The 27,226-nt window shown below is 44.7% G+C and overlaps 1 protein-coding gene across 8 annotated transcripts in view; it reads left to right on the plus strand.

Annotated features, from left to right (window-relative positions):
- usp32 (ubiquitin specific peptidase 32) overlaps positions 1-26,026 on the plus strand; it is a 51,524-nt gene extending 25,498 nt beyond the window's left edge. Inside the window, exons 4-34 of one of the 8 annotated variants that reach the window (XM_056440589.1) lie at positions 1,602-1,720; positions 2,207-2,366; positions 5,732-5,863; positions 6,026-6,133; positions 6,666-6,781; positions 7,712-7,774; positions 8,114-8,197; positions 8,291-8,352; positions 8,438-8,540; positions 8,967-9,183; positions 9,687-9,868; positions 11,242-11,382; positions 11,982-12,147; positions 13,597-13,754; positions 14,301-14,382; positions 14,467-14,541; positions 14,760-14,898; positions 14,985-15,090; positions 15,232-15,405; positions 17,080-17,254; positions 17,340-17,491; positions 17,903-18,014; positions 18,106-18,305; positions 18,446-18,630; positions 19,030-19,116; positions 19,303-19,423; positions 20,524-20,715; positions 20,804-21,029; positions 21,217-21,644; positions 21,723-21,815; positions 22,770-26,026. In XM_056440589.1, the coding sequence (XP_056296564.1) occupies positions 1,602-1,720; positions 2,207-2,366; positions 5,732-5,863; positions 6,026-6,133; positions 6,666-6,781; positions 7,712-7,774; positions 8,114-8,197; positions 8,291-8,352; positions 8,438-8,540; positions 8,967-9,183; positions 9,687-9,868; positions 11,242-11,382; positions 11,982-12,147; positions 13,597-13,754; positions 14,301-14,382; positions 14,467-14,541; positions 14,760-14,898; positions 14,985-15,090; positions 15,232-15,405; positions 17,080-17,254; positions 17,340-17,491; positions 17,903-18,014; positions 18,106-18,305; positions 18,446-18,630; positions 19,030-19,116; positions 19,303-19,423; positions 20,524-20,715; positions 20,804-21,029; positions 21,217-21,644; positions 21,723-21,815; positions 22,770-22,943 (4,532 nt within the window). In that variant the 3' untranslated portion in view covers positions 22,944-26,026. The remainder of the gene's footprint in view (positions 1-1,601; positions 1,721-2,206; positions 2,367-5,731; positions 5,864-6,025; positions 6,134-6,665; positions 6,782-7,711; positions 7,775-8,113; positions 8,198-8,290; positions 8,353-8,437; positions 8,541-8,966; positions 9,184-9,686; positions 9,869-11,241; positions 11,383-11,981; positions 12,148-13,596; positions 13,755-14,300; positions 14,383-14,466; positions 14,542-14,759; positions 14,899-14,984; positions 15,091-15,231; positions 15,406-17,079; positions 17,255-17,339; positions 17,492-17,902; positions 18,015-18,105; positions 18,306-18,445; positions 18,631-19,029; positions 19,117-19,302; positions 19,424-20,523; positions 20,716-20,803; positions 21,030-21,216; positions 21,645-21,722; positions 21,816-22,769) is intronic. The other 7 variants (XM_056440591.1, XM_056440594.1, XM_056440595.1 and 4 more) reach the window with 7 other exon arrangements.
- The last annotated feature ends 1,200 nt before the right edge of the window (positions 26,027-27,226 follow it).

Consider the following 27,226-nt stretch of genomic DNA (forward strand, 5'->3'; position numbering starts at 1 on the left):
ACATCATATCATTATCAGAAAATTGTGTTAACGGTAAACACTGCAGCTGTACTCACTCAGTGAGTGTTCTAAGGTACACAGTTACAGTGTGAATCCACCCTTCTGCATATCCAGTACAAGTGTTCATGAAAGGAATAGTTTGGGTATTGAAGGAGGGGTTCATGAGGTACTTATTCAGAGACCTACAGCAGACGGCCCCGCAGTTTGGAGGAGCAAAGCCTTGTCCGGCTGAGAATAGACAGGTAGGAAATGCGCTTGCTCTATGGGCCCTATGATGCAGAAGATCAGAGGAAGTTATGAGTATTATCATCTGAATTTTATACTCGGGATCAAAGACCGACCGACAAAGGATTTGAAAACTGCATGGGCCAAATCAAAAGAAAATGAGATGCCACACGCAACCCTGCAGCTTTCTGTATGGCTGTAGTTTGGAGATGTGGCCGCACACCCACAGCCATACAATGTTCTACAAAGTAATCATCTAGGAGCCGACAACACTATTTCCTCCACAAATTGGTTTCTTTTTCATTGTGTATTACCATGGAATTCCATAATGTTTGTTATCAAGAACAACAGCGATACTTTCCTAATGTCTGTTAATAATGCTGGAGTTTTCATCTCAGCAACTTGGATTGCTTCAGAGATACTATGGAATAAGATTAATAATGACCAGGTTGTGAGAATCCTGCCACGCATAATATCTGGCCCAAAAATGTCTACACTTCTAATATCCGTAGCCAAAGCTGGAGGAGCCCCCAGGTCTTTCCTTAATCCAATCAGGATTTTACTGAAACACATTTTCTATGTTTTAATCTTAAAACATAGAAAATGTGTTACTCATCATCTTCCTCAACATAAAAACAGAGAGGGCTTCTGGATACTGTTATTACACTGTAGCTTTATGTTTAGGATGGTTTAAGTTAATGGCATTTTGGAGTGGTGGATGGCTCTAAATGATAACCATGAACTTCATCTGCTGTTGCTATGAAACGAGGCCATCCAGTGGCGCAAATCAGAGCTGCAGCAAATTCAGAATACTTCGATATTACAGTCGGGAACAAAACACTGCAATTCATCCAGGAATGTCCCAGAATTTGTCGGAATTGATTGAAATAATATATATTTTCTACAAAGCAAAATTATCACGTTTTGACTTCCCTCAATAGTTCATAGTCAGCATTTTAAGCATCACAATCGTTTTTTTAGCCAAACTGTACCGCTTTGTTTTTTTCTGACTTGGACCCGGTTGTAGAAGAGTAAAGATGGACCTCACTATGTTTTTAGGTCGACAAACCTTCACCTGTGTTTGAATCGAATGTTTGCTTCATAATATGATTTAAAACCTACGAAGGTATTCCAGTGATATATTTCATGTCCACATTTCTTTCCTGCTATTCTTTGAGTCTCTTGGTGTTTCTCTGTCTGCCTCTCTGTGTGGTCTTGTTCTCACAGCTGTAGTGGAGGTGTTGCAGGATGTTATTGACATTGTAGCTTCTGTTGTCCTTACCGCTGCTCCACGCAGGAGGCCTGCCCTCCTGCGATAAGTTGAAATGTCTTCTGACACTCTTTTGTATGTGTGTGTGTGTGTGTGTGTGTCACAGACCTCTTCAGCCTGTTTGCCAGCGATCTCAGTGGGCATGCAGCCAGGGAAGATATCGAGGCCGTTCTGAAGGTCCTGGATGGAGAAGTGCCGACCTCCCTCAAGAAGTGCTTCAGTGAGGTCAGCGAACGCCACAGGCTGCCCGTCACCACGGGGATATGCATGTTTACATGTACAACCGTCCTTGTCATAACTGGCATACCAACTTCATTATTGCCTCAGCTCAAATGATTAAGTTTGTTTTCATCAGTGCAGTCATGGTCAAATATTACATTTGCCACAAGGAGCCTTTTCCACAGATATGATACAAAGTTTTTCAGTGAGTTATTCTAAAGGTTATTTGAGTATAAAGTGCTTTTCAAATCCCAATGCAGCACAAATAGCCTTGGAACATACAACACAGTCAAACAAACCATAATCCACCCTGTTGGATAACATTGATCTTGGGATATCCAGATCAAGTTTTATAGGATCCTTAATTTGGGTATCCGCGGATACCGAGCAGATCTTTGCATTTTTTCCGTTGCCATCTTGGTTTTTGGGAGTCACCTTCTTGTTTTTTTCGGAACCAGAGGGGTAATGTTGCATGTGTGTGATCTGTGGCAGGGCGACAAGGTGAGCTATGAGCGCTTCAGGAACTGGCTGCTACAGAACAAGGAGGCCTTCACTTTATCCAGATGGCTTCTGTCTGGAGGAGTGTGTGTCACGCTCACAGACGACAGCGACACGCCCACCTTCTACCAGACACTGGCTGGCGTCACACACTGTGAGTCCCTTACAAACACGCAACACAATCGATGTGTTTGCAGACATTGCTTGTCCACAGAGTCAATCGTGTTTACTTGTTGACTCAACGCCAATACAAAATAATATGGAATCAGTACTTCTGTTAAAATGATACACGAGGAGGAGCAGAGTAAGACATGACTGTCCTTGTACTGGTATAATTAGTTATAGGTGGTAAACGGGTAAACAACAGCAGGTAAACATGGAGAAAATTTAGATTTTTTTAATGACAGTCAATTCAAATTGGAGCAGATAAAAAAAACGGGTTGGAATAAAGACCTGTTTCCAACATCAGCCTGGTGTGACTACAGGGCCAGAATACTCATCTGGATCTAAATTGTCTAAAACTATTTATTCCAAGGTTTATTTGCTCGGACTTGAAAATACTTCCATTTGTTTCTGGCCTCATCACCAGTCAATGTGACCGTAGACGCTTAAGGGCTGAGAGATCCGAGACAAAACAACGCACAATTTAAACTATTACTTAACCTTTGGAACAGTTTCGTCCCTAAAAATAAACGTTGTTTGAATTTAATGCCAGGGGAGGTATGTTTTCCAATTTAGAAAAGCATATGTGACTGTATCATTACAGAACCCCAACAGGTGCATTTAGGTCGCCTTATTTCTGTTATGGTCGGTTCTTTATTTATTAACCTTTTTGTTAATGGAAATATTGAATTTGTATTTATTAGTATGTAGCAAATAAGCTGGCAGAGAACATCTTATAGTACATCCTAAAGTGATGTACGATGAAATGTCTGTCGTGGGGAAACTACATAATGAGGTTAATGTGGCACCTGTCGACCCAAGGAGCAGTGGAATAGGGCCCAAATCTGAATATGCTCATTGTTATGATGTTTACAATAAAAAATCCGTAATATTTTCTGAGTAATACTGGAACTTGAGTGTGCATGCAAATGTACACATGTTTACCACAGTAATGCAGTTCTTAAAAGTTGCCGGACAAGTTAATTTAGCAAGGCTTTATTTTGCCAATTAAGGACAGATGGCTGGAAAGAACCTTGTCCCGAGATCCTGGACGCTGCCTTTAATCTGCCTGCTCCCGGTTTAGCCTCTTAAGAGTGTGTGTGTTGTGGAGAGAGAGTGACTGACACAATCCTGATTCTTGCCAGAACAAGCACACAAAGCTTGACTCATGACAGCTCGAGTCCTTTGCTAACCGACAGCGTCTCAGCGTTATGACCGTATAAATCTGTGGGAATAACGAACGGCCTTGAGGACAGGATGACGTAGTTTCTGTAAGCCGCTGTCACGGGGAGTTTCCTATTGTACATGCTGGCTGTGGCATCACCTCTCTAAGGATGTTCCCTGGATAATGTTATGGTATCTCTGCTGTCACTCGGGGAGAGTCGCACCTCTAGGTAGGTACCTGGCCAGACGAGGGACCTGCCATGGAGACGGCAGCAGTAGATGGACTGTTCTTCAATGTAGCTGCGTTGTGACCGTGTCGATGGTCTCTTCTGGAACGGACATTATGGGAAGGCTTTGTTTGTAGTATGCTTATTTGTTGATCCTTTTGATTCACACCAATAGAAAATGGCACCTTTTCTGATTTAGTTTTGCCATTGGTTTAATGTTAAATAGACATGTATACTTGTCTTTGTTGGGTTTGTGAATGGGGCTGATTTAAAATCCAGCACAAGACAGTGATGTGAACTCCAGCGCTACGCTGATATTTGTAGAAGCAGGAGGCGACCCTGAGATCGATGGGAGATGTGCACGAGGCGATCCATAGTCGGAGTAATGAGGTTTATAGATTAGGAGTCGCACAGCTGTCACAAGGAATGATCAGCATGAAGAGCACAAGTACATATGGATGCTTGTTTTATGATTATTGCCCAAAGACGTGTGCTTTCCTGTTCTTGTTGAGTTAGCAGCAGTTTCCAATTCAGCTTTGAGACGGAAAGGTAGTCATGAGTCTGAAACGCTCGCTCCATGCCAACTGCAAACTGCCCTGGTGATCACCTCTGGACAACAGGGACAAGAGAGGGATAGCCCTCTCAGGCGGTCCATTATCCCCGACCACATCCATCATCATCCCATCTGACTGGAACTATGACCAACAGATCACGTCAAATAGCCAGGCTGAGAAGCCACAGTCTGATTTCTGCCAGGAATCGACTGCCGTGAGTTTCCTGTCTCTCTGAACACCTTTCCTATGTTTTGGCTGCGTGCCAATGGCTAGCTGACTAGCTGCTGAATCCTATTTCCTTAAGCTGTGGATTAGCGTGTTGAAAGAGTGACGCCGGTGCATTGACCCTGGCAGAGCCTCGTATGCTATATTGGTCTGATCTGTATCAAATACACTTCCACCCATAAGTCCAGCTTGGGTGTGCTGTGGCATCATGACCACTATCATGTTAAATCTGCCCCTCGCCATGTTACGACGTGCAAGTGCTCTAATTCGCAACAGCAGAAATGTGTGACTCGATTTGTATCCTTGTGCATTATTTAACTTGTAGTTAATTAAATGTCGACGGACTGAGTGATCAGCCGTCTACCAGTTTCTGTCCAGCCTCTTTGTAAAGGTTTATTCCAATCCTAGTGCGTTTTGGACAGATCGCTGTGGAAACCAACTTAGTTGTACATTTCTTTCAGTTTTAGTCTGACCTTGAATTTGATAACTTTGATAACTTAAGTACTGATATTTGCTTTTATCCGTCTACGCTGTTGTCAGGGAATTGGGATTCTTCAGCATGAAGTGTCTAGCCGTGTTAACCAGGTTCCTCTGCGTCCATTACCCTGTTTAAAAATCATGATGTGAAAGAGAACAGGCGGTGAATAAAAGACACAAACACAAATGGTTATTGATAAACTTAATGAAACTAATGAATGAGGAATTTAACTGAGACTAAAACCGAAACGCACACGTTGACTTTATTGTGTCACGACCTTAATGTTTATATGATATTGACTACTATACTGTATCTTATTGTACTTACCTATAGAATACTGCTATCTAGATTAGCGCCATGTACTTATTAGAAATACCCATAATGTTAACAGTGCATTTGCTATTTGAACTTACCTCTGCCTTTACATCATGAGCCTCACCGTGTACGTTCAGAAAACCTCTAGGGGTGTGTTGTAGCTGCACTGCACTGGCATTTTACATGGACATACTTTTGTTATCTTATTATCATTAATATCAGCCGCATTCACATGCAGTATAAACTGAAAGCTAACCATCGCTTTACGTAATGATTCCAATAGTTTCACCTTTCTTGCATTTCAACACTAGAAGACCCAGAGGGCTGACCCCTCTGAACAGTGTTGCACTGATTATATTTTTGACTTTGGCTTCCTCTGTTTCCAACCCTGAAGTGGAGGAGTCAGACATTATAGACTTGGAGAAGCGCTACTGGCTCCTGAAGGCCCAGTCCAGAACCGGCCGCTTTGACTTGGAAACCTTTGTCCCACTGGTCTCTCCTCCCATCCATGCCTCACTGAGTGAAGGTAAGATGAGATGGAGCTGCTTTTGTTTTATTTGTATTGTCGATGTAAAGTGCCTACAGATAAATCTATTAAAGAGATCAGAGCAAACCTGTGTACGTCTTCCGGCTTTTAAATCCAATCCCTCTACCGTTAGTGTTTTCTGATATTGATCTTGTGTTCCAGGCCTGTTTCACGCCTTCGATGAGAATCGGGACAATCACATCGACTTCAAAGAGATCTCTTGTGGACTGTCTGCGTGCTGTAGGGGGCCCGTTGCCGAAAGGCAGAAATGTAATCAATAACAGAGATTTGATCCCTTCGATTGCACAATAATACAAAGCAGCAGAAACGCAACAACAAAAGACAATAATCAAGTTGTGCAGGTCTTCGACATTACAGGAGGAATCTCACCTCAGTAAACATTATAAATGACTGAACTCAAAAAGAATACATACAATATATCCAAAACGCTTTACGCGATCATACAAAAGGATTTATGCTGCAGCTCATTGTTGTCCTCAGAACTTTAACTGGTGCTTGACATCTTATGTAGACTACACAGCATGGTGTTGGGTTTCGAGGCATATTGTTCTTCATCTCCATTATCCATCCATACCGCTTCATCCTCATTAGGGGCCGCTGGAGCCGATCCCAGCTGACATAGGGCGAAGGCAGGGTTCACCCTGGACAGGCCGCCAGTCCATCTCAGGGCACACATAGAGACAGACAACCATTCATGCTCACATTCACACCTACGGGCAATTTATTGATCTTCATGACTATATCATTTTTTCACCACTGCTTCGTTCTCTTTCACCAACAGTTTGCTTCAAAGTGTTTGATGTGGACCGCGATGGGGTTCTGTCTCGAGATGAACTCCATGAAATGGTGGTGGCATTGCTGGAAGTGTGGAAGGACAATCGCACGGACACACTCCCCGTAAGTTCACACCATCCGGGTCCCGACCATACAGCCGCCGGAACCAATCGTGAGCCGAACACAGATGCAGCTTGTTTGCAAAAGAGAATCACAGCTGTCAACGATGATGTCACACCCTTTTTTCTTTTATAGCATCGAGTAACGAGAACCAAACCCGTCCGAAATTAATCTTTGGGAACAATGTATTTGACATGTTTATTTGTCCATCCGCTAACAATGGGGGGGCGGGGTTAATGACCAGAAACATGCTAGACAGTCTGACAACACAGCTTGGACTCTATTCCTTTGAAAGCGTCCTTATGGATGGTTGAGGTCAGGGTTTCCCCAGGAATCTGTTGAACCATGTCAACAGCCCATCTGTTCAGAGTCTGTGACTGAAGCTAAGATTTCTAGACATAGCCACACAAGGGTATCAAATCTGGCAACCGCCCTGTGACTAAACTCCAGCGAGCTCGCCACAGTCACCGCGCCTGGCTGTTGTCCACCGTATGTGTACACACATGTACACACAGATATGTGATCAGTGCTGAGCTGCTCGTCTTATTCTCAGAATAACACAAATTCCTAAACTATTAGTTTTAATGAGCTTGATTTCATGGGCAGTTTATTTTCAGGTAATGATGGCAGATGAATGCTGGGTAAACTAAAAGGAAAGAGCAGAGCAGGGATTGCCAAAGGAATTGAAACTGAAAGCTTCGATATGGTAGAGATTGCAATGATCTTGACCCATTGCATTTTACTTTATTTCTTTCTAAGAAATATAATTGACCACATACACAAACATTTGGTTCTGGCATGTACCGCTGTGTGCGGTACATGCCAGAATCCTGTGATTTACTTATCTCACATTTTCACACAGCTTAGGATAAGGTGCCTTGTGTTTTCTACTTCATGCTAACAATAATAATAATATCTTTTGTTCACTGGCAGGAGCTGCACAGCAGCGTGACAGACATAGTAGAAGGCATCCTAAAGATGCACGACACAACCAAGGTAAGACAGAATCATCATCATCATCGATTCAGCTGTCTGGAAGTTTATCCTTTTTTATCTTCTCCCCAATAATATAATTTGACTTTCTAACCTTGATGCAGCGACAATCAACCACCACGCTAAATGCAAACTTCCCATTTCTATAGTTCCACATACTACCACTGGGAGCTGCCCAGTACAACCACAGCAATCTCCCTCTCATCTCACCTTTGAGCTCTTTTCAATGACCATCAGGGACGAATATATGTTCCTACATGCGCTCAAGGTCTCAAAGTAGTGTTTACTTTGAGACCAGTAAATGAGTGTATGCTGACCTGTGTTTGTGTTGCTCCTCACTAGCTGGGTCACCTGACTCTGGAAGACTACCAGATCTGGAGTGTGAAGAGTGCTTTGGCCAATGAGTTTCTCAACCTGCTTTTCCAAGTCAGTACAGCCACATACTGCACAGTAGTTGTTCAACTCCTATTGCTATGCAGTCGTGGTTTTGACCGTCTTTGTGTGTTTCTCTTGCTCCAGGTCTGCCACATAGTCCTGGGGCTCAGGCCTGGTAGTCCTGAGGAGGAGGGACAGATCATCAGGTACACACCTGTCTGCTTGTCACTGGATAGAACATTGAAGAGTCTGCTGTGGGGCCTCATGGATGCTCTGTCTGTTTGTGTGTAGGGGTTGGTTAGAGAGGGAGAGCAGACATGGGCTGCAGCAGAGTCAGAACTGGTTTCTCATCTCCATGCTGTGGTGGCATCATTGGAAGGACTACGTTAACTATGTAAGTCAAGTTCAAAAAGTTGAAATGTATCGATCTCGATATTAACACAACATTACTACTTACCGTTGTGAACTGTATTGTAAACGTGGACCAGCTGATGAAGTTTAGTATTTCTTTCACAAGGTCCCACATGGTTTTGTATGGATTCAAGAGGAACTCATTTTTCCAACATGTGCAGAACATTACATGTTTTATTCGTACAGTTTACTTTTAAAATGTTGTGCCCCGCTTTACAGATTTCTGTAAGTGTTGCATTTCATTTCCCCCGGCTTTCAAAAGTTCCACGTGTTTTGAATAATTCTTGATTGTATTTATTAGAACAAGTTTTTACTGCATGTTGCACAATGACATCACAGTCTGGGGCCGTAGCAGTGGCTACCACCGAAGCAACACAGTAATCACAGATATCACTTTCAACAATGACAGGGAAGTCCCTGCTATTGTCTCACTGTCCAGGAGCATAAGGGCATCGTGGTGGAGCAGCCGTCCATCCTGAGCTCGTTGCGGACTCCAATGACCATAGCCGATATAGAGCCCGCCCCACCAGACCGACTGGGAGGACTGGGAACCTTCAGCTCGGTCAGCCCCACTGAGGAGAGGTCACCGGATGCTGTTTCCAGCGCTTCAGAGGCCACAGAGACCGGTCAGTCCACACGCTTCACATTGCAGTTGATAGGACATAATATAATAGTAATAACAACAACAACAACAACTAGACGGTTTCACTCAGTAGAGTGCAGATAAACCCTGCTGCTGTAAAAAGGATTTTTTCTAAAGGGAATATGGTGCCAGGAAACACGACCACTTCTGACCACAGGGACCGCCGAACCACACACAGAATGAAAGCTCCTGGCAGACTTTACATAAACTCCATTGATTGATTACTTTACTGTGAACTATCATTCGGTTAATCATGAGAGAAATGTATCACAGGCTTATATTTTATATTTTTTATTTAGATTATATTGTTATACCATGTTAAGCTTTTATACAAATCAAGTCATGGAAAACATGACTTGACTTATAATAAAACATCCCAACAATAGATTGAACTGTAATGCTCTCTGTTGTGTGTGTGTGTGTGTGTGTGTGTGTTCCTCCCTGTGCATGTGGCCTGGTTGCCCCCGCTCATCCCTTCTGTCCCAGCAGCCCTGAGCCCCCACGTAGCTCCCTCTGCTACAGAGAGCTGCTTTGCCCGACAGCACAATGTACCGGACAACAACAATCAGTGTTTTTCTGGAGCCAACGGCCATCTCCCCTCCCAGCTGGCAGCACAAAGACCCGGAGCCATCGATAACCAGTCTCTGGTCAATACCGACCCCATGAAGGCAAGTGGGTGTGTGCAAGGGTGGGTCTTTGTGTGTGTGCGTGTCTGTGTGTCTGTGTGTGTGTGCGTGTGCGAGATTGCAACTCAGTTTATTTTGGTACTGATCAGTGTGTAGTTTGTGTGAAAGAACACGAAACAAACTGACTGTCCAGCTTATTAACAGTGTCTCGGGGTTTCCGTTTTAAACGCACTTAAATGCTCACTATAAATGTTGCCATGGTTACATGCCGCTCCCAAACTGTATTTTGAGGCCAGTCAACCAGGCCTCTGGGGACTTGTTGTTAACACTATCATTAGCAACTTGAGATGCAAGACTGGAGTTGTAGTTCAGAGGCGATGTGAGTAGCCAGCTCATTTCAAACCAATAAAAAGTGAAATCGTCATCAGGCACTAGCCGGTGGGTACCGAGATTGCATTTTGGACGTTGCCCCTTTCGCTCTCCACATGGACGTGTTCAACCAAAGACGTGATTGGTCAATACGAAATGGACTACAAACAGAAACCAGATCGCTTTCTCCATGTTAATGCAGAATGGGTTCATGGACATGTATGTACCTTTAACTCTGGACAAAGCCACGCGAGCTATTCAGTCTCTATGCTACGCTAAGCTGGCCCTGTCCTGTCTCAGCTGTATTTAGAGCGCGTCGTCTTCTAATCACACGGTTAGCACATCAATCCCCAACTCGTCCTTTCCACGAGACCCTGGACCCTGAAGTTGCTCAGCGTGCGCTGTGACGATTAGTATAAAGTTTAAGTATACATTAGATTGTCACTTCGAGGATGAAAGGAAATATGTGTATTTTCTCAAAATGGAACGTATCTGAATATAAAGAAATGTCTATAAGTGATGACGTATGGAAGTGAAGGGACCCTTTTTTTGGAATACTTGTCATGAGGAGCTCATCATAAAAAATATTTAGATGAACGGATACAAAAATGTAATCAGAAATACAACTTTTAGGCAAGAGTGGGCATTATACGCTGTACCTTCAGCTTCCAATACACGTTTTCATTCTGTAAAAAAGAATCTCGTTAAGTAATGTTTGTAGAAGTTATTGTGTTATTCTTTGTAGATGAAAACCTGATGGTTACATCAGAAAACTGAGCGGAATATGTTTTACCCTCTTCTTCTTTGGTTTGACGATCTGAGATTTCTAATTTGTCGGCACTCCTCCTCATCTGGCAAAGGCTCCAAGGGGCCAGATGGTGCTTGCTTTTTCTTTTGTCCTATCCCTCCATCCAGCTGATAGCAGGCTGCAAACCTGTGCATAGCATTAGGACGCAGTCTTTGTCTATTATCTGTAATCCATGTGGGCAGAATGGGGTATTTAGTGCACAACTTGAAATGCTAATGCCTGTGCTGTTCCCCTGCAGGCCCCGACATTAACCATGGAGGGTGGCAGGCTGAAGCGCTCCTTGCAGCTGGTGCCTGGCAGAGACTTTGAGACGGTGCCAGAACCGGTGTGGAGGGCACTCTACCATTGGTACGGTGCCAACCTCAGCCTGCCTCGGCCGGTGAGTGACTGCAGTCTGTAATACACATCCTCCCAACAGCTGGTGAACCTCACTACCACTGTGAAGACAGGGCAGCCGGGCAAGAAACACGAGTGGACAGGCAATCCGACATGATTCACCAAAAGCCATCAGTTTATCGACATGATCCAAACAACTTTATCAAAACCATATCACTTCATTATGTCGTAGGGGAACCAGAAGTCGGCTTTCTGTATTAATCCCTCTGATTTGGGAGGGGCAACTTGACCAGACTGCCCGAGCCACAACCTTGGGAAGAAGACCGGTACACAAACACATGAACTGAGGCACAGCATTCATACAGATGGGAGGATGGAACAAGCACACAGAGGGAGAGAGAGAGGTTTCCTGTGACTTCATATGAGTCCAAGCTTTCAGCTCTTGGTTTATTTGAATAAAGTCTGTGTAAACACATAATGTACAATAACTAAAAAAGGCAATAATGTATCATTTGTTTCATCTGTTGTTGACCAGGTGAAATCAACTAATGAAGCGGCCTTAAAGACAAACCCTGATCACAGGATTACAGACTCTGGTTTCAATGCATGACAAGTATAACATGTTGCTCTCCCTCCCTGCAGGTTATCCTGGAGAGCAAGAAAGGCCAAGCCGAGCTGGAGCTCTTCCCACGCTACCTCCTCTTCCTCCGCCAGCAGCCGGCCACGCGCTCCCCCCAGTCTAACATCTGGGTCAATATGGGTATGACCAGCCTGCGAATGTTCCCACCGTATTTACCCCCGCCAAGAGGTAACGGAAGCCTGCAGCAAGACCCGAGCAAGCCGTCGACAAATGCTTCATTAAGCTACCCCGCATCCCCCCCTTTAATCTTCCTAAAGTGGACTGATCCAGCCCTGGCAGGCTTCTGGTGTGAGCAGTGGGATGAACCAATGGCTCATGAAGGGGAAATGCTGCTGATCCCTCTAAAAATTGCATAATTCAAACTATTTCAATCTTCACAGACCTTGGCATTCAAGTATTTTATGTTTTGCCGACACTTGTTCTAGTGCTCTCCTCTCACCTGCATTAGTAATATTCTACATCATGACAAACATAACACATATTTGAAACCGTCTGGGACCGATCATAATATCTCAACTCTGCCCTGAGGATTTGGGCTTCTTTTTCTTTTTGGAACACCTACAAACTTATTTACATATTTAAGTCTGTCTCAGTCTAATCCTGCTGTATATCTACAGTAAAAAAAATGACAACAGAAACTCTGAAAAATAAATCACTGTAGAAGCAAATCAAATGAAAGTCCACATCCAAGTGCAGGTAGTGACAGCTTGAAGGAGTAGCAGCGAGGGGCGGGGTTAAGAGAAGGGTCAATTCACACCCAATGTTCTCACAATGTAAAGACTATATATAAACCAACTCCCTCAATGATATTCATTTAAGCCGAATTCATCCCTTTGCATGATAGCTTGATGGATACAAAGACAAACTGGAAATGTCTCGCTGCAAAAAGAAAGCAGATGACAGAGCATAAAGTGGAGATGTTCTGATGCCCATCAGGGTAATCAGGCATCAGCACTCAGTGTGAGAGTGCTGGTCCAAATCAAACCAGCATATCAGGTTTCAGACCCCAGTGGAGCTTTGGATACCATCATGACTCATAAGCAGCGACTTGTCATTGCTGGGCATTAAGACTCAGCCTTGTGATCTACTTATTCATCATATTACATATGACGCATAATTCCTTTCGGACGGTCCGGGTAGAGCACTCAAACAAGTGTCGAGTGATAGAATTGAATACCAAAGCTGTGTGGATGGGAAATAATAACATTTACAAATCAGATTAAATCAGATGGATTCTTTAATCATATTGAAGCCAATTATATAAAGCTATAAAATGTGTATGTTTACATTGTAATAACCAGGACTGCTATTGATTGGCTTGTATGTGATTTAATCCAATCGGAGTCCACTTAATCCACTAAATTGATTGACCAATCAAATAAGTGCTGATTGAAAAAAATTAAATAATTCTTGCTGCTTCCTTACAACTAATCCTCAGTCACCAGAATGCTGCTGTTGTGAACTTGTGTGTAGTCAATATGAGTTTTAAAACACAAAGATTTTCAGATCACAGCTGAAGTCCTTCTGGCTCAGAACAAGTCAAATGAACAAACCCCAAGTTAGTGCTGCGGCTCGGTGTTTGGCTGAGTTTGTGAATGTTCCTGTCGTACTTGTTAGCAGGTAGCGTTCCCTCCCCCAACGCTCCCCTGAAGAGGGTCTTGGCCTACACGGGCTCCTTCAGCCGCATGGCCACCATCAAGGACATCCACCTCTACCTGTCCCAGAGACTCCGCATCAAGGAGGAGGACATGAGACTCTGGCTCTACAACAGTGAGGTGGGTCACAACACTGAATGCCTCCCCAAAAAGGTTAGACATGTAAAGATTAATCCGCTTATGGCAAATTTACTCCCAAAACTGACACACAGCTTTTTGGCAATAATTTAATATGCGATCTTAAACAGGCAAAACTCCAGGGTCTCCATAAGAAATACATGCATATTGTGTGTGCTTTGTACTAATATGATTGAAGCAATATCAATTGTTGGTGGGGGCTTTTATTATTACTTAAATGTGAGGCTCTATCTTAAAATGGCTCCCCACGTCCAATCAGGTTCCAAGAATTTCATCATTAGGAGTTGTGCTGACACATATTCCTACATTGATCAAATGGTTGAATAGAATGACCACACAGTGACCCAGGGGACAGGCAGATTCCATCATAGAAAAGGTGAACACACCTCGTGGATGGGACCAGTCCAGTTGATAGCGGGTTAATACAACCATGTCTGATGGAATCTTTACAAATTTACTGATGGAGAATAAAGAACAGTCATTATTTCTTTGTCCAAATAAATCTAAAGTCATGACTTTATCTTTTAGAATTACCTCACCCTCCTGGACGATGAAGATCACACCCTGGAAAGCCTAAAGATCTATGATGAGCAGCAGCTAGTTATTGAAGGTCTGATAAGCAGAATGAACCAAACCATTTATATTACAGCTTATTCTGAATAACGTAATACTGATTTATTCTCTTCCTCCACAGTCCGGAACAAAGACATGAGCTGGCCTGAGGAAATGTCTTTCATTGCCAACAGTAGTAAGATGGACAGGCACAAAGGTAAGATGGATGAGACGCTCATCGTACTGTGCATTCGTTAACGGGCAGAATGGGAGTTAGTCAACTCGTATTGGAGGATATGAACTGTTTTATAAAAGCTTGTCATAATGTGCCATAGTAACAGACGTCATTGGTGCTGGTCAGTAAAGAAAACTTGTCAGCCCTTTTAAGTGCGTTTCCTTCAGTGAAGTGTTTTGACACATTGTTTTTCATCCCAGTTCCCACAGAGAAAGGAGCCACTGGCCTCAGTAACCTTGGCAACACCTGCTTCATGAACTCCAGCATCCAGTGTGTGAGCAACACCAAGCCTCTCACGGACTACTTCATCTCAGGGAGACACCTCTATGAGCTCAACAGGTGCCATTCAGTCAATCCCTTTGGTTTACATCTGGCCACCCTCAGCCTGACCTCATGATAACCGTCTCTCATTGGTGCATTTCCAGAACAAACCCCATCGGGATGCGAGGTCACATGGCCAAGTGTTATGGTGACCTGTTGATGGAGCTGTGGAACGGGACACAGAAGAACATTGCTCCACTCAAACTTCGAGTAAGCAGCCTCATCACTGTCTTGTTTGATCTGTCTTGATTCACAATCTTTGTGCTGTCTCAACTTGTTAAAGTGCTACGGGACACTTTTAAACAGAGTTCGATAAAAATCTACTTTATGATGTCAATACTTCCTCTCCAGTGGACAATAGCAAAGTATGCCCCACGCTTCAATGGATTCCAGCAGCAGGACTCCCAGGAGCTGCTCGCCTTCCTGCTGGACGGTCTCCATGAAGATCTCAACAGGGTGCATGAGAAACCCTACGTGGAGCTGAAGGACAGCGATGGCCGGCCTGACTGGGAGGTGGCCTCTGAGGTCAGAGATCACACTGCTCAAATCTTCATCGATAAAATCTTGCTACCGTTTACAAATACAATGAACCCTGGGTATTCAGCTGTCATGATATTTGAAATTAGCAATCACAGAAAGAAAGCTGTCATCTTTGATTTTACTGCCACAGTCCCTTATTTTGTCTGACATCATTTACATATCACCATATTCTAAAAGCTCCGTCTTCCCTGTCCCTGAATGTTTTATGTTGTATCTATACACATCAGAGCCTGTTAAAGTCTCAGAAAACTCTGTTTCAGAACTTCAGCATTTACCAAAACATTAAAACTACAGTTGGTAACTTAAAATAACTTACTAGCTAACGTGGGAATGTTAGCTAACGTGGGAACGTTAACTAGTAAGCTAGGAGACCCGACCTCCAAAAACAGTCAAACCCCAGCACCTGCCAGAGGAAACTCTCCTTTTACAGCTAAACGGGAATTAAAATTAACTTTTAAATACACATTTTTATGAAATAGATCTGAACTTGTACTTGTATAGCGCTTTTCTAGTCTTCCGACCACTCAAAGCGCTTTCGCACTACATGACATCATTCGCCCATTCACACCCATTCTTACACTGATGGGAGGGGCTACGGTTCCACCTGCACATCTGCACTAACTAGATAGATAGATAGATAGATATATACTTTATTAATCCCCAAGGGGAAATTTGTCGTAACAGTAGCAGCACCAATAAACTAAACACACAAGAATAAAAAATAAAAAATAAAATATAAAAAACAGGGATGAAAGATATAGAAGTATACTAATTAAAATATATATGTATATATACAACATATATGCATACACAATACTAATGACAAATTAAATTAAATATAAAAATATTAAATATAGACAGTGTGTGTATGTGTGTAGTGTAAATAAATGAAATGTGTGAAGTGCAGATCAACATAGTGTGGATATGAAGTTATTATTGTAGTTATTGCACTATAGTCTGGCAAGAGGTGATCTGTTATAGAGCCTCATAGCCGCCGGCAGGAATGTTCTCCTGTATCTGTCCTTGTGGCAGCGGAGCGTGAGGAGACGTTTACTAACATTCACACACCGTAGGTTCAGCTACGGGAGCAATTTTGAGTTTAAGTGTCTTGCCCAAGGACGCCATGGGCTAGCGGAGCTGGGGATCAAACCACCGATCCTCTGATTGAAGGACGACTCCGTTCACTACTGAGCCACAGTCACAAGATATCAAATGGCAATACAAGGGGCTTTCCATAGGTCATGAATAATTGACCCTTTGCTAAGTCCCACCCTCAAACACAGTCTAAAATGAGAGAATACTGGCGCAGTTAGTGGAGTGGGCTCCATGGTCGCTTGACAGGGTCGCAGCAGGGGGCGGAGCGCAGTGAAAGGGTAAATTATCAATGTTGAGCCATCCAGCCTGCAAATAACCTGTTTGTCACCATTCTCGTTGTGTTGTCTTCAGCTGCATAAGAACATAAGAAAGCATATTGATGGGTTTTTCATTCATTTGCAAGATGAATCATGAATTAGTGCATCAGTAAAAGAGGGGGAAAAGCCAGTTCTGACTGGGCAGCCGCACTGTTGAGGTACTGATCCGTCTCATCTTCAGAAGTCAATAGCAGTCCACCCATCATCTCAGCTCCCCTGTGTGCCAATGCTCCTTCCCCCTACACAGGCATGGGAGAACCACCTCCGGAGGAACCGCTCCATCGTGGTGGATCTGTTCCACGGTCAGCTCAAGTCCCAGGTGAAGTGTAAGACCTGCGGACATATCAGTGCTCGCTTCGACCCCTTCAACTTCCTGTCTCTGCCCCTGCCCATGGACAGCTCCATGCATCTGGAGATTACTGGTGAGGCGGCTGCAGGAAAGATGCTGATCATGTGATCCTTTAAAAAATAAAAACTGAATCACATAAATTGTTGCCGTCTTCATAGTCATCAAACTGGACGGCTCCACACCCGTGCGCTACGGCCTTCGGTTGAATATGGATGATAAGTACACGGGCCTGAAGAAGCAGCTGAGTGAACTGTGCAGTCTGAAGCCTGAGCAGATCCTCCTGGCTGAGGTCCATACCTCCAACATCAAGGTACTGAGACTGCTCCACCCATCAGTTAGATACCAAATAATAGAACACATTATTTCTTATCTCCAGCACCACAAACAAAATTCCATTTCTATACATTGTATTGGGATAGATGCAGACATCTTTGAGACCGACAGAGCGTGCTAATTTGCATATTAGTTAACAAAAGAAAAGCAGAGAATTCTGAAGATTGAAGACAGCTGAGTCATACTTTCTGAGAGGTTTCATGTTTCACAATAGTGGTCTTTAGTCAGGTCCAACTTGAAGACATTTCCACTACTTTTTCTAATTTTGCTGCCTATAAGTTACTTCTCACTGGTGTGTGAGCGAACTGCTCTACTACACATGCACTGCTGTCTGTTACTGTACTCCTGTGAAGTGCTGCAGTATGAAGTCCACGTCCTTTGTGTTCAGAACTTTCCTCAGGACAACCACAAGGTCCGTCTGTCTGTTAGCGGCTTCCTGTGTGCGTTTGAGATCCCCGTGCCGGGTTCGCCAACGTCACTGAGCTCCCCGACTCTGACAGGTGAGACTGTTCGCTCACACTCTGTCTTTGCCTTCTCGTCAGCGTGGCTCCGTCTGAATCCCCGGTTCTCTATTCTCCTCACATTCATCAGACATCTCCCCAATAGCCAATGGCTCCGCTGCTAAAGAGAACCCGGGCAGCGAGCCCGTCCTCATCCCCAATGGGGGACCCAGCAACATGGTGCCCTTCAACCCAGAGTCGCTCCTCGCCAACGGGATCGCAAATGGACCCGTGGCACCGACGCAGGAGAGCCCCTTCATTGGATACATCATCGCCATGCACAGGAAGATGGTGAGAACTCCAAGTTGGAAAGCAGCTGTATTGTACAGTCTAATATGTGCTAAACAAATACTGTCAGTTATTCTACGATATTATTGCCAATTTATTTATGATTCTAGATCATTCCTCCATCGTTTGTCTTGCCCCTTCAGATGCGTACGGAGCTGTACTTCCTGTCATCTCAGAAGAACCGGCCCAGTCTGTTCGGCATGCCGCTCATCGTCCCCTGCACTGTCCACACCAGTAAGAAGGATCTGTACGACGCCGTGTGGATCCAGGTGTCCCGACTGGCCAGCCCACTTCCCCCACAGGAAGCCAGCAACCACGCCCAGGACTGGTAGGCCGACAGTCCGCTCCTTTCGCCCAACACACTCGTGTGTTTGCTTGTTTGTTGAGCAGATTCTCCCCCCCGCTTCCACTTTTTGTGCTAAGTTAAGCTAAACGTTCCGTCTTTGCAATGAACTTGTAAATATGGAGTGAAGATGAGTACGAGTGGCCTGAGAGGATCCACACAATCAGAGCTTATCCCCATCGGCTATCTAAAGCCCATTTCCGCTCCTTGTTTCCACCAACATGGAGCCATTGGAAGAATATACGGTGACATTGTTTTGTTACACATGGTGTTGTGAGCCAGTTGACCGTCCAGTGAGAAAAACAATCTACAACAAACTGTTTCAATTGATGTTATTCACGCAGACAGTGTGCTTGAACACTTTTCTTCTCTTCTAACCTGCAGTGATGACAGTATGGGCTACCAGTACCCCTTCACTTTACGGGTTGTGGGTAAGGATGGCAGCTCCTGTGCTTGGTGTCCCTGGTACAGGTAAGACGGAGAGCGTCTCATGAACACACCACGGGTCACAACGTAGGGAGTAATTGATCTGTTGTTGATACAGTGGGCCGAATGTTTTCGTTTTCTGTTGTTACTTTGTTTCCATAGTGTGTGAACGTACAAGTGTGTTAAACATGTCTTGGTTTTTTTAACCTGTGTGTCTGTCTGTGTTTCCAGGTTCTGTCGAGGCTGTAAAATAGAGTGTACAGAGGACAGGGTCTCTGTAGGAAATGCTTACATCGCTGTGGACTGGGACCCCACCGCCCTGCATCTCCGCTACCAGACCTCCCAGGAGAGGGTAAACACCACTAAATTCAATCCACAACATTACACAGGATTGCCAAAGGAAAGTGTCCGGTACAAACATGTGAACGCATAGCTGTCTCTTAACATCACACTCACCCTCATTCTTACACTCTTACACTCTCACTCTTCAAATCTTACTCTCACCCTTACTCTTACTCTCTCTCTTTCTTACCCTTACTAGTATTCCTACTCTCTCTCTCCCTCACTCTTACACTCACTCTTACTCTCACCCTCACTCTTACTCTCTCACTCTTACTCTCACCCTTACTCTCTCACTCTCCCTCCCCCTCGCTGTGAGCATCAATATAATATAGAGTAATCGATGAATTCATTGAAAAAAGCAAAACAACATTTTCCATAGATCCTATCTCTAAGTGTGTAGCCCTTTCCTCTGCACAGGCTGCACTGTTAATTACCATCTTATTACCACCGTGATACTCTGTTCACCTCATCATGAAGAAAAGTGCGGAGGCAATGTTTTTTACACAATATTTAACTTGGCAGTTTTTAGTCAATATTTGTCACCAGCACCTTGATTTGTATCCCTGTGCTGCAGTAGACACATAACCTAAGCTGCTGGAAAAGCTTTGAGTCTTACAATGAGATCATCTTGTCAACATTTAAGAAGTGAGAGTGAGCTTTCTCCTGCAGATGGCTACAATAGTTCTACTGCTCCATCTCCCTTCATCCCATTCACATTCAGGACTTTTTCAGGAGTTAATGAATAGATCGCTATATAAAGTCTTGTATTATTATCTATGTTTTTCGAGAGCTAAGTGAGATGAGTAAACCTGCTCAACAGAAAGTACGTTGGCAGTGGGTTTGACCACACAGAGTGACCAGCAAGCTGCCATTAAGGACGCTACACTGGCCGTTTGAACATCCATGTCGTACTGTGGTGCATGTCTCTGTGCAGATTTGTACAAATTCATCTTCAGCTGTATTTTGAGCCCAATAGAACTGGTAAAATACAGTTTGATAACAGAACTTGAATACAACGATAATTGGCAGTTCAAAAACTACAAATGGATTCTGCTGTGAGTTTAGAGTTCATCGTCGCCCCTCAGTGTCGCCTTCATGGTCTCCCTACAGATTATAGAGGAGCACTGCAGTGTGGAGCAGTCCCGTCGGGCCCAGGCTGAGCCCATCAGCTTGGACAGCTGTCTGAAGGCCTTCACCAGCGAGGAAGAGCTGGGTGAGGACGAGCTCTACTACTGCTCCAAGTGCAAGACGCACCGGCTGGCCACGAAGAAGCTGGACCTCTGGAGGCTGCCGCCTATGCTGGTCAGTAGTCTGTGCTCGACCTTCGCTCTGGCCTCACAGGGGCAGGTTCTAAATGTACAGAATGTGTGATGCGTGTTCTCCTCTTCAGATCGTCCACCTGAAGCGCTTCCAGTTCGTCAATGGCCGATGGATCAAATCCCAGAAGATTGTCAAGTTCCCGAGGGAGAGTTTTGACCCCAGCGCCTTCCTGGCCCCCAGAGACCTGGTGCAGCACCGCCTCCACTCCCGCAGTGAGAGCGAGGATCTGCTGAAGGTCAGAGAAGATAACCTGTCTTCCATCTCTGCCCCCGCTGGCTTCTGCAACCTTCCCAAAGGTACCACATGTTGATCTACGCCTGGCATTTAGCCGTTCAGCCACTCGCATCTTTAGAGACTCCTGCATTTGTTTTGTTCTGTGTTTGTTGATTACGGGCTTTTAATATAAAATAAAGTACCAATGAGCAAAGCAGCTAATGGCTCAATGGCAGAGGATATGTCTTGAACACATGTCTTTCCCAACAGTCTCCCCGGCCTCTAGCAGGAAGTCAGCTCCATCTCCTAGCCGGTCCAGCAGCCCCTCTGGAAGCCCCAAAACCGGCAGTGGAGGCCGCAGGCCGGGCCGGCTCCGCCTGCCCCAGCTGGGCAGCAGACAGCGCCTCTCGAACAGCCGGGAGAACCTGGACGGAGCTTCTAACCCTGAGGCCGAGCCCAGGGCCGACACAGAGGGGAGCGCAGCGTCAGGCCCCCCGGGATCAGGAGGGGCGCTCGCGTCGGAGGCATCGTGCGGGAGCGAGGCGTCCAGCAGCCACTGCGACGTGGTCCTGATGAACGGGGACAGCAATGGGCTGAACTCCGACTGCAGCACAGAGGGCAGCATGGACCCCGACAACCCGCTGCTCCCGCACGGAGACATTTGTCTGGACGCCGTCTACAACCTCTATGCAATATCAGTAGGTGCCACGCTGTCAGACAACGAGCTTCTTTCGGCTTTGAAACAAGTCTCACATATATCTGCTTCCTGTCGCCAGTGCCATTCAGGAATCATGGGAGGAGGCCACTATGTGACGTATGCCAAAAACCCCAACGAGAAATGGTACTGCTACAATGACAGCAGCTGTAAGGTGAGGCATGAGGTCACTTTGTATTCTCTTTCCAACATGAAGAGCATACTTTCCAACGGTCAGCTGTCTGAGGTCAAGGCCCCGCTGTGGTAGATCTGCCTCCATTATTATGGTCAGCTGCATTTATCGAGTGCTCGATGGGAAACTTTGAGAAACACAGCAACAGAAAATGTTCTCCATAGCATTTCTATGATAGAGCCATAGCCTCCACACAGCTCAATTCTATTTAGTTTATAATGTATAGCCCAAAATGATAAATTATCCTCAGAGGGTTTTACAATCTGTACACGCACGACATCCCTGTCCCAGGAACTCACATCGGATCAGGAAAAACTCCCCTAAAAAATAAACTTTCACAAGAAAAAGGGAAGAAACCTTTAACAGAGGAGGATCCCTCTCCCCGGATGGACCGAAGCAATAGATGTCATGTGTACAGAAGAACAGCGTTACAGTGACAACACATTCAATGAATATGACAGAAATGATTCATATGATGAGGAGTAGGCACAATGAAACAGTTACAACTACCAAAAATAGCAGCAACAGTGGATGTAATAGAATGATAATAGAAGCAGGAATGGTAAAGTCAATACTAACAGCAATGCAACTAATAATAATAATGATATTAGCAGGAGGGTGTCACGATCCATGTAAGCAGCTGTGAACCTTTAGATACATCGGGCTGGGCACCAAAAGGTTCTATGATAGTGATTTTATTTGTACACCCACAGACAAAAATTCAAACAAATCTATACAAATATGAAGAAAAAAAAGATTGTAATATAATCTATTGTAATATATATTTGGACATTCTTGGCTATAGAGACCCCTAGTGGTGGATGCATGTCACTACACGAATTGCCTCAGCTATTGCCACAACACATAACCGGTTCATTGACCTGTACCTTGAGAAGATCAATCACAAACCTCCGTTTTAATAAACTATTCCCACAGGAAGTGCACTCTGAGGAGATCGACGGCGACTCGGCCTACATCCTCTTCTACGAGCAGCAGGGAGTGGACTACTCTCAGTTCCTGCCAAAGATCGATGGCAAGAAGTTGGCCGACACCAGTAGCATGGACGAAGACTTTGAGTCCGACTACAGGAAGTACTGTGTGCTGCAGTGACCTCGTCTTCCATCAGCCAGCACTCCAGCTGCTCTGCTCCCCGCCGCGGTCCGAGCAGGAAGCAGACGCTCGGCCCTTCTGAAGGATTCAGACAAACTGCCAACGACTCGGCCTGTGGTCCCTGCCCTTAGAGTTGCGTCGCAGCACTTTCTGCACTTGATCGCCAACATGTTTGAGTGCAAAGGATTGCCATGACGACAACGAAGCCCTGGTGGACGCACTAAACTTGAGCCCCCCCCCCCATCTGCCTCCTCTCCCATTGCGAACAACCCTTTGCCATCACAAACATGTAACATTATACTTGCATACTAACGCATCTCTGAATTTCTGCCAGGATGGCCAACTCATGAAGTTATGTTGCTTAGTGATTGTGCGTTTATCACTTGTGATGTCCGAATGAAAAGCACTTCCACCTGGAGTTATCACGTGACCTGGATATCTTCGAATGAGGCCTCAGAATGCAAAGCCAATGATTGGATCCAGGTCGGGTTTGACATGCCAAGTGCTGTTGTCCTATCTGACGCCACCGATCAACATGACGTTGACATTAGAGATCTAGTATATTGTATACTAGGGAAACATACGTCACACGCTACCTCATCGCTTCCTGCAGTCTGTCAGCCCTAAGAGTCTGTGACAGTATTAGTAATGCTTATTTAAAGGTCTTCCCCCCCCCCTCCCCCCTCCGGCTAGGGCATGCTCTCAGGTCCTGATGGACAGAAGAGAAGGCGTTTTTGCCAAAGCTGTGATTCGTTCCACAGCTGCCAAATATCCGTGGTGATTTGTGCAATGTTGACCTGCGTGTTCCCATAACTTCTTTGAAACTCAAAACTCTTGCGTATCAGTCTCGGTTTGTTTCGGACGGGCGCCATGATTTTTAAAAGAGACGCACTTAAAGATTAATAGACAGTATATGTTTAAGACTTCTTCTTAGGAGGAGATTCTGCAAATGTGTTTTATGAAAGATTTATTTTATTGTTTATTTTTTCAATTCAGGTTCGGGACGGACATTAATCTCACAGCTTCACCAGAGGCGTCGGGCTTGTTTTCTCGCTGGAGCAACGTGAACGTTTCGACGGCTGCGTCTCTTAACGGTTGTGATCAAAGTCGTCTGAACATGTGCTCCCGTAGAGTTGGGACGTCGGGCAGAACTTTATTGTCGTTGCAAAGTGGTTTTACCCGTCGTTTTAACACTCGTCTGACACGAGGCCAGTTGACAACCAGATCAAAGTGGATGAGGCACAACGGGAGATCCCATCTTTTCTAGGCCACACAGTCATCTTTCTTGTCGATACTTTGCACCTACATTACCCACAATGCAGCTCAACATCTGGGCATGTTATGCAGGTCGCGGTCTGGTAGGCTCTCCTCTTTAACTCCACACCCCCTGATTTTTTAAAAATACATTTGCAGACTTGTGGACTTCATCTCGAACCGACACTGACTCAAGTGACATCACTTCTGGACATTTATCAGACTCACGGCTCACTCTGGAGACGCAAGACTTTTTCTTTTTTTTCACATAGTACTTGCTGCACCTGCGAAAAAACCTTTAATGAGTTGTGTGTGTGGTTCCGTTTAAAAGGAGCTTGCGTTTGACTGCCCCCTCCGGTGGAGCATTTCAATCCCGTGTCCTGCGTTGCGTTGCTCCGCCTCTTCCGTTGACCAGAAAACACATTTTTATTGGGCGTTACGTTCCTCTTAACGTTGCCATACATGGAGCTGATGGACTTTCTAACATCTGCGGATGCTCAAGTAAAACTTGATTTTGCTGGATTACCTACCAGGCGAAGAGGGTCGTTCCCTCAAGGTCCCAGACTCTCATGGGCCCTGGGTTCTTCAGGGCCAGGTGTCAAAATCTAGTTCTAGTGCTTTTAGTATTTCATTTAATATTATACTTATGCACTGCATGTTCCTAAGTGAATGTGCTTCATTTATTAACCATACCCTGACCTAATAAAATAAGCGCTGTACCCAATGGGTAGTCCTGAAGGCCCCTAACACGTCACTTTGGCCCTTAATGTCCTCCAAAGAAAGTTACATCAAACTGGAAAATCATTGGAAGATTTCTAGGTAGAGCAAAAACGATGGAGCCAATGGAGACTGAGACTCGACACATTTCAGTGAAGAGCTAGGAGATGGTTCCACTTTGGCGGGACTGAGGCGGGGGTGGAGTCAGGTGGTGGAGCGTTGTGGTGGAGCAGCCCGTGTGGAGAGCGACTCGGTCTAATCACTGAACAGACGTTTCCTCCACTTGGTCTTCTCCAGCCCAGCAGAGGAATCTCTTTGAGCTTCTGGATTCACGAGGAGACGACGCCTTCGTGGATGTAATGAGAGAGATATCGGTCACTGAATGGAAGTTTATTTTTTTGCTTTGCAGAAGTACGTTTGTTGAACAAATGGAAATGTACAGATGAGTGTATTTATGTTTGCTTGCTCGGCTGTTTTTGTCCCTCCCTGAGCTGCAGATGGTGTTCATGGCGTGGCCCGAAGGAATCAGCTCTTGAGAACTCAGTTTGTATTGTTCACATCATTTCTAGGTGCAATAATTGTCAACCACTCAAACCACTACATGCGGGACCCTGAGCTCCCCACTCCCATCGCTGAGACCCAATGAGCCACAACTCAAAGACGCAGTTGAGATCGGCACCACTTTGGTCATTAAGGAACAAAGATTTTCTGCACAAAAGAACTTTGACGCTAAAATTGAGGCGATCTTGTGACCCACATAAAATAATATATTTAGCCCCCCCACCCTCAAACCCCCCAGAAGTGGCAGTGCAATGTACTACTGAGCAGTATGTCAGTGTCTGAAGACTCGTTTTATTTAAGTTCATTTCTGTTTGATCTGAACCAGACGTGTTAATTTAAAAAACCTTTTTTGTAAGATGTTTGTTGAAAGAAAGTGATGTTGCACTGACATGAAAACATGTACATAAAAAATGTGTTTTGTAAATATGCCAATGAACTGTATTTCAGTATAAACTGTACAAAATACTGTACTAGTAGTTGTATATGGAGTGATGCTGTTGATCTGTAACAAAATACCCAAGCAACAAATTAAATTCTGCAGCGGAAACGACGACCGTGTGTCTCTCTCTGTATGTCTGTGTCTATTTGTTAGTGTCTGTGTGTAAGTGCACAGTTATCCCCTCAATGTTGGACCAGCTCACAATAGAGGACATTATTATGCTCTAATTAGTGGTACGCTGGTCATTTACTACATTCAGATGCTAACTTTAATACTATATTAATATTGCTTCTCAGGCACGTGCACAGACATTTTGGGGGGCAGGTGCTCAAACCAAAAAAAAGGGCACCCAATGCCAAAAGAAAATTCGGACAGAGTTTAAGCATAAGCAGCAATACACTGATGAAGCTGTCCTCGACCTGCGTTTCCTCTGGCAGCATCAGACCGCTAGCTTACATTTTCTTTATGAATAAAGACAAATTATTATATAGCAACAACAGTACAAGCGTTCTGATTGGCTAATGGGCGTCATGCCAGCCACTATTGCCCTCCTGGTCTGACACGGATCCGTACTGCCCTCTGACCTCATTTTCAAAATGAGCGATATTAATAGACATCAACAGCCAGATCAGTGGTCCTCAAACTAAGGCCCGCGGGCCGGATACGGCCCGCCTCCACATTTGGCCCGGCCCTCTGAACAATACCAGAGAGGCCTTATGATTTTATTTTCAGTCTGGCCACGCAAATCCTAGACTAGCCCGTTAAATAGAACGGAATAAGAATGATCTCTCTCTCTCTCCCTCTCTCTATTCTCTAAACAACTCATGTCAGTAAACAGCTGGAAGGCTTTGAAATCACGAATTTCGTGAGTTTTTGTTTATTTTTTTAGGAAACGTCGGACCAGTTGTGACGTCATGTTTTCAGCAGCGCTAATGTTGTGGTTGATTTATCACAAAACAACGTCACGGGACAAACACCGTCATGATCTGTTTGTCTGGTGCTACGCGTCAGAGGAGAAGGAGGTGCACCCGTTTGGTGGCCCGAGGAGCACTGCGCGGAGGAGGAAGTGGAGGAGGAGGAGCAGTGTTGCCAGGTCCGCGGTTTTCCCGCGGAATTGGGCTAGTTTTGAAGTGTTGCCGCAGGTTGAATTTTTTGTCCGCTGGTTCGGGTAGACCTATTTTGCATGCAAATTACATGAATATATTTAAATAAAAATCCATATTTTAAATGAAATAATTTATTTATACCCAAATCCTACCAAACTGACTCCAGATCAGCACGTACACGCCGACACATCCGCGCACACAGTTGA

The sequence above is a fragment of the Pseudoliparis swirei genome, chromosome 20 (genome assembly GCF_029220125.1).
Source record: "Pseudoliparis swirei isolate HS2019 ecotype Mariana Trench chromosome 20, NWPU_hadal_v1, whole genome shotgun sequence".
Classification (NCBI taxonomy): domain Eukaryota; kingdom Metazoa; phylum Chordata; class Actinopteri; order Perciformes; family Liparidae; genus Pseudoliparis; species Pseudoliparis swirei.